This window comes from Camellia sinensis, chromosome 8, assembly GCF_055761805.1.
Source record: "Camellia sinensis isolate YWXY chromosome 8, ASM5576180v1, whole genome shotgun sequence".
NCBI classification, from domain to species: Eukaryota; Viridiplantae; Streptophyta; class Magnoliopsida; order Ericales; family Theaceae; genus Camellia; species Camellia sinensis.
This window is the reverse complement of record NC_138968.1, coordinates 186,435,426-186,442,761: the sequence shown is the minus strand read 5'-3', so window position 1 is coordinate 186,442,761 and position 7,336 is coordinate 186,435,426. Positions and strand designations below refer to the sequence as shown.

General features: G+C 38.2%; 1 protein-coding gene across 1 annotated transcript; it reads left to right on the top strand.

The window, feature by feature from the left end:
• Positions 1–284: 284 nt before the first annotated feature.
• LOC114294260 (autophagy-related protein 18f-like) lies at positions 285–2,603 on the top strand. The gene is made up of 6 exons (XM_028238382.2): positions 285–743; positions 1,044–1,101; positions 1,157–1,392; positions 1,494–1,896; positions 2,004–2,233; positions 2,535–2,603. Exons 1-6 carry the CDS (start codon positions 285–287, stop codon positions 2,601–2,603), a joined length of 1,455 nt encoding a protein of 484 aa, XP_028094183.2.
• The last annotated feature ends 4,733 nt before the right edge of the window (positions 2,604–7,336 follow it).

Here is a 7,336-nt window from a genome sequence, read left to right as displayed (position 1 = left end):
CTGCTGGTCCCAGGGTGTTGGGGTTTGAAGAACTGGAGTTTTGGGTGTGAAAAACTAAGGTTTTGGTCCAAAACAAGGTACAAAATGGACACGGTTTTAGGGCTCAAAGGTAGGACATTCAGCCGAGTATTTCGAGCACTCAAAACAAACACATGCAATCACAATCATCATATGCACAAACAATGACGTCCAAGTCCTGAGAACGGTCAAAAATGGAATGTCTACACTCAAGTACGTTCGGTCATATACTTTTCAAGTGTTCATATCTTTTCTCATATCAGAGCATGAAAGTGGAGTTTCATGTGCTACAGATACACTGTTTTGATGCTGCTACGTTAGAGAGGGAGTATACTCTCCTTACAAATCCAATAGTTACTGGGTGTTCTGGATTTGGAGGTATAGGCTATGGACCTCTTGCAGTGGAACCCAGGTGGCTGGCTTACAGTGGAAGTCCAGTTGCAGTTTCAAATGCTGGGCGTGTCAGTCCACAACATCTCACCCCATCTACAAGTTTTTCTGGTTCTTCTTCAAATGGGAGCCTGGTTGCACACTATGCAAAAGAGTCAAGCAAGCAACTTGCTGCTGGGATTGTGACCCTAGGGGACATGGGATATAAGAAGCTGTCAAGATACTATTCTGAGCTCTTACCTGATAGCAACAATTCTGCACAATCAGGGAGTCCTGGCCTTAAAATCAATGGGACTGTCAATGGCCGTTTTCCAGATGCAGAAAATGTTGGAATGGTATATAATCTTTTTCTCAAGTTTGTTTCCACTTGTGTTGTGGTTGTAACCATTTTTAGCTGCTCTCTCTCTCTCTCACACACACACACACACACACACATGATAATGTCTTATCATGAACTCGGCTTTTCTATCCTTGCTTGGGTCAATACACAGTTCTACTTAATAGGAATTTTGAGTGTTCATTTATTTGTTTCTGCGCTCATTTGAATCGGCGTCTTAGGATGAATATTTATCTCAATTATTGATTAGCACCTGGTTTTCTGTGAGCTGTGCTGTTTTGGCTTTCTTGTGATGAAGTTACCTGCGAGGAGAACTGATTCTAACTTGATCCATTTGTCTCGACACATGTATCACTGTTGGAATTTATATTTTAAAGTCTTTTTGTTCTTAATATGACCTTTATTTTTCAGGTCATTGCCAGAGTATTGTCAGTAAATCTGTTTTCACCCAATTTAGGGCACATAAAAGTCTGATTTCATCGTTATGTTTTGATCCTAGTGGGATGCTTTTGGTGACGGCTTCAGTTCATGGCCATAACATAAATGTATTCCGAATAATGCCTGGACCATTGGGAAGTTCCTCTGGACCAGATTCTGGTGCATCTTATGTACATCTTTGTAGGCTGCAACGTGGTTTTACAAATGCAGTAAGGCATTATATTTGTTTCATCTTTTGGCTTTAATGTGGAATTTCTAGCTAATATAAATTTTCTAATTTTTAGTATTATTATTATTTTTTTTTTCCCAGGTTATACAGGACATCTGTTTCAGTGATGACAGCCACTGGATTATGATAAGTTCCTCAAGAGGGACAAGCCATCTGTTTGCTGTATCTCCTTCAGGGGGTTTAGTTAATTTCCAGTCGTTTGATGCTTGTTTTACCGATAAAAATTGTGGATCAGGTGTTATGACTAAGCCTGCTGCTGTACATTGGCCACCAAATTCAAGTTCACAGAAGTTTAATCAACAGAACCTTTGTGCATCTGGTCCTCCTGTTACCCTTTCTGTTGTTAGCGGAATAAGGAGTGGAAACAATGGTTGGAGAAGCACTGTAACTGGTGCTGCAGCCGCTGCAACAGGAAGGATGAGTTCACTTTCTGGGGCTATTGCCTCTGCTTTTCAAAATTGCAAGGGCAATGATTTACATGCAGGTGCAAGCTCCTTGAAGGCAAAGTACCATCTCCTGGTTTTCTCTTTTTTTATGGCTGTATGATACAATATGCGTTGCGGGCATCTTCTGGGCTTGATTCTGCCGCAGTTGTGTCTGGATTAGTTTCGTCTTATGACTCAGCTCCTGAAAGTGATGCAAGATTATTAGTTGAAGCAATCCAAACGTGGAATATTTGTCAGAAACAGAGTCGAAGAGACAGAGAAGATAATAGTGACATCTATGGTGAAAATGGATATTCAGACGGCAGTAAAATATTTCCTGAAATAATAAAAAGGGAAAATAGTGGCTACCTTGAGGCCAGGAGTTCAGTTGGGAAAGTAAAGATCAGTCCTGAGGAAAGACATCATCTATTTATTTCTCTCTCTCTCTCTCTCTCTCTCTCTCTCTCTCTCTCTCTCTCTCTCTCTCTCTCTCTCTCTCTCTCTCTCTCTCTCTCTCTCTCTCTCTCTCTCGTTCACTTTTCACCAACTGGATGATTGTTCATCGTCTTCACCATCTTCATCGACTATCAATGTCGTTCATCCTCACCGTCGGTTGGCAACCACCATTTTTACCGCTAAACCACCACCATCTCAGATTTAATACCTATAAACTCATATTTGAGATCAATAACTTCAGATCAGAGATATAAAAAAATTTAGATTTGACAGAAGAATGAAAAATCGAGATATTGCAATGAAAAATTAAGGTGGAGTTTGGTAGAGCTTTCTAAATATAATTTGAGAATAAGAGTTGTATTTTGAGTTTGCGAGTTTTGAAATTTTGATTTGAGTGTGGAAAATTTGTTTGGTGAATAAGTTTTGAAAAGAGTTTTGAATTGAGTGGGGAAAACTGATGTGACATATGATAGTTGATACAAAAACTTACAACTCATAACCACACACACAATTCAAAATTCTATTAAAGTTTATAAAAAATTTTAAAAAATTTAGAAAATATTTTTTGTTGAATATATGAAAATTAACATGTGTCAATTGCAAAAAAAAATAATAATAATAATTGCACTGTTCCGATCAACTGGCCGGACAACCGGTGGAACGACCAATTAACCCAAATTTTCCCGCCTTCGACCAAGTTTTCAAAAGTGAACGTAAAATTTGTTAGGATTATGAGGCACCAGAAATCAATCACACACAATAACACGAGATTTACATGGTTCGGCAATTGCCTACGTCCACAGAGAGATATCCACTATAGAATTTCCCAGAATGAGTTTACACCACTCACACCTCACTTACTCTCTATAGCACTCTCACTCACACACTTGTTTGCTCTCTTTCTCTCTCTCTCTGTGTTTTCTCTGCCCTTGCTGCCTATCTTCTCTCTACTCTATCTTCCTCTATTTATACATGTTGATAAGAGGAGAAGTCAAGGCTTTATTTGTGAGTGGGGCGGTTGCCAACCCCACCCATCTTCAGTGGGAAGGTGCCACCTCCACTCTCTCCAAAGTGGGTTAGCCTAATGGAAGAAATGATCACCCCTCACATGGGGTGATCTCCAATAAATCACCCCCTTAACCTATGTGAGGTGATCCACAATAGCACCCCCTGCCTGGAGTGCCCTGCACCCCTTCACTAGGGTGCCATGCAAAGTTTACTTTGCAACTCTTTGTGACTGTATCTCTCCCTTCCATGTAGTCTTGGAGGGATCGCAATATGTTTCTAATTCAGGAGCAAAAGAAACTCTTTTTTTCCCTAGGACATGCTTTGCTGTCTTGGTCTCTTTGCTCTGAGCTTTCTTCAAAATTGGCTGCAATGGTTCTGTTTTGTGCACCTTTAAACTGCCTCCATGCGTTCTTGTACACTTTGGTTTCCATGTCTGCTGAACCATATGTCTTTTCGGTGCATGTCTTGTATTTCTTGCCCGGTAAGTGACAGTAGCTCTTTCTGTCACAGCCTCTTCAACAAGCCTGTACAGATTTCCCTCTAGTTGTCCATGCAGCAACACCGTATCTCCATGGATAACTTTGAGATTTCCTTTACTAGATGAGAAGCTGTAACCCTTAATGTCTAGCATACTTAAGAAAATTAGATTATTCTTCAATCTCGGCACATGTCGGACTCCATCCAACATGAAAATTTTTCCATCTGTCATTCAGAGCCGTATTGTTCCCATGCCAATAATCTTACTCATAGTGTTGCTAGCCACACGAACAATATCTCCGTCCTTTGCTTGGTAAGTGGAAAAAAGTTTCATATCTATGCATATATGGTATGTACTTACGGAATCTAAAATCCAATCATGTTTCATTATACTCAACAAAACTGTGAGTATATACTCTTCTTCAGCATCCACTACAGCAGTGACATTTGATGAGCTCGCATGTTCCTTGTTTGTCTTGTCCTTTTTGAGCTTTGCATAGTCTTTAATGAGGTGATCCTCCTGATCACAGTAATAGCACTTTTTCATGTAGCCCTGTCTTGATTGTGAACGTCTTATGGATTTGTATCTACCCCGTCTATCATTGGACCTGCGTCTGCCTTGCTCATTTTCTGATGCAACCATGGCATTTCCTTCTAGGTACTTGATACTTTACTTTTTCTTCATTGTCTCATGAGAAATAAGCGTAGCAACAACCTCATCTAGTCCAAGAGTATCCTTCCCGTACAATAGAGTAGTCTTGAGATGCTCATATGATGAAGGTAAGGAGACCAGCAAGATAATAGTTTTAACTTCCTCCTCGGTCTTCACCCTAATAGTGTCCAATTCTATTGTGATCCTGTTAAACTCGTCCAGATGTTCTGTAAGGTTCGCTCATTCTAGCATTTAAAATGTATGCAGCTGCTTCTTCAAAGATAACCGATTTGCCAAAGACTTTGACTTGTACCTCATTTCTAACTTTGCCCATAGCTCTACCGGATCTACTTCATTGATGACTTCTCTGAGTGTGTTGTTCCCGAGGTATAACTGGATTGTATTGTTTGCCAATTCTCTCAACTCCTCCCACTTGTCATCCTGCATGTCGAGCCCTCTTGCGTTAAAATATTTTTTACTCTTTGCTGCCACAGAATAAAGTCATTGTTACCATTAAAAGACTATCATGAAACTTGCACCTCTTCTTGCCATTTTAAACTTCTTTGTTTTTACAGAAATTCTGATTCAACAATCTGACCGTACGGATGTGTCTGAAATACTCCAAATAATTAGAAAGCACTATTAGATCGTCAGAAACGGACTCTGAATGGCTCAGATTAAGTCAAAACAGTTTGGACGCCTCAGATCTGGATAACTCCCATGTGATGACGTGGCTGATGACGTTTCAGACACGTGGCAATCTGGCTGGCGTGGCAGCTAACGTGGCAGATACATGGCACTATGCTCTTTGCAAGACTTGAACTCCAGACCGTGGAGTTATGAGCACAAGACTTAACCACTATGCCAAACTGTTGTGGTGTAATTTCCGCAGGAAAATAATTAAAGTATTTGGATTGGCTATAGAATTTCAACCTCTAGCCGCACGTGGGCTTCTGGTTCGAAGTTAACTTTACGCTCCTGACTTTGACCAGCGCGTGTAGGCCACGCCGACCTCCATTTTGTCTGTTCTTTCTAGGTCTAGACTCCTCTCATCAGACCTTTCTCTGGGTGTGCTCAAAAGAGAATTTCGAGTAACTTGATTTCTGACAGTTTCGAAAACTCGCACTATGTTTTTCCGAAACGCGACCAACTCGGCTCTGATACCACTTGTTAGGATTATGAGGCACCAGAAATCAATCACACACAATAACACGAGATTTACGTGGTTCGGCAATTGCCTACGTCCCCGAAGAGATATCCACTATAGAATTTCCCGGAATGTAATTTTTAAAAGCTGCAAACAAACAACACGTGAGAACCAATGACTGGAACTAAAGTTCCAAAGCTCTACCAAACAGAGCCTAAGAGTTTTTTGTTTGTTTGTTTGTTCGTTTGTTCATAGATCAAAAAGTAAAATTTGACTTTGGTTTGTTTATTTAATATGTACTCTGTTTCGTTATAATAAAATTTTACTCTGATTAACAACATACTAATCTGCTTAATGATAGTAAAATTTTACTTTGAATCAAAATAAATTTAATTTGTCTTTTTTTTTGTTTTAATTACAGAGTAAATGTTACTCTAAATCAAAATAAAGTTTATTATAATTCAAAGTAAAATTTTACTTTGAAACAAGCTATGATGATGGCTTTACAGAAGAGTTTTGTGTCATGAACCAGAGCAAAATTTTACTATTGAAGGAACAGAGCATCATGAAAAGAAGAAAGAGAGATAGAGAGACAGAGTTCGAAAATAGGGGATCAAGAGAAGAAGAAGAAGAAGAAAAAAAAGAGAGAGATAGAGCACGAACCATCAAAACCAAAGAGAGAGAGAGAGAGAGAGAGAGAGAGTGAAGGATCTCAGATTTGAGGTTTGCAAACCGTCGCAAATCATCATTTTCAAGTGACGACAATTGTGAATGATCTCAGATCTGAAGTTGTGGATGCAACAAATAATGGTAGTGATGAAGACGGTAGAGAAAGAGTTCCATGGTGAGCGGCGGTGGTGCCGATGGAGAGCAACGATGGCACCGATGAAGAGAATAGTAATAAGTGCGAGACAGACAGAAGAGAGATTTAGATGAGAGAGTGATTACAAGTTGATATACACACACGCGCGCGCACACACACACACACACACACATATATATATATATATGAAGGTATTATAGTAAAAGAAATAAATTTTAAAATACTAGAAGATTTTGAAAGGATCTATATAATTCTTATTCTTTTGAAGAACAAGTTATACCCCAAGAGATCTATCACCAAATCCCCTTTTCATATTTGAGTGCATTCTTTGTCAAGTTGCGTGGTCCATGTGGATTTAAACACTAAATTTAATGCTTGTATTTATTTTTCTTTTGTGGAACTTATATATATATATATATATATATAAAATATTAAGAGGAGACAATTTCCAAAACCCCCCAAAAAAAAGTATAAAAAGAGGAAGGAGATGATTTGTTTTGGACAAGGCATGAATTAGAAAAAAGAAAAGAAAAATTGTTGTAAAGAGTTTTTAAAGGTTAGGTTACTGTAGTATATCTGAAGTGAATTTGACTTTTTTTTTATTGTATCCTTTTGTCATTCTTTTTAGATTAATGTATGTGGTTTTAATGTTTTTATGTGTATGGCACGTTACAGCTTTACTTTTAATCTATGAAGGTAGTTTAAATAGGAAGGCGTATCTATATTAGATATTGATATTTTTTAAAATATTTACGGATATATATTAGATATTTATTAAAAGTATCAGATATTTTTTAATTAATTTTTTAATAATTTTGAAGTATCGGATACTTAATTTTGAAGTATATGATGCTCTAAGTCACATATTATCGAAAACTTCTTAATTAATTTTGAAGTATTAAATACTCGAAGTCACATATTACTCCTTTTACAAAA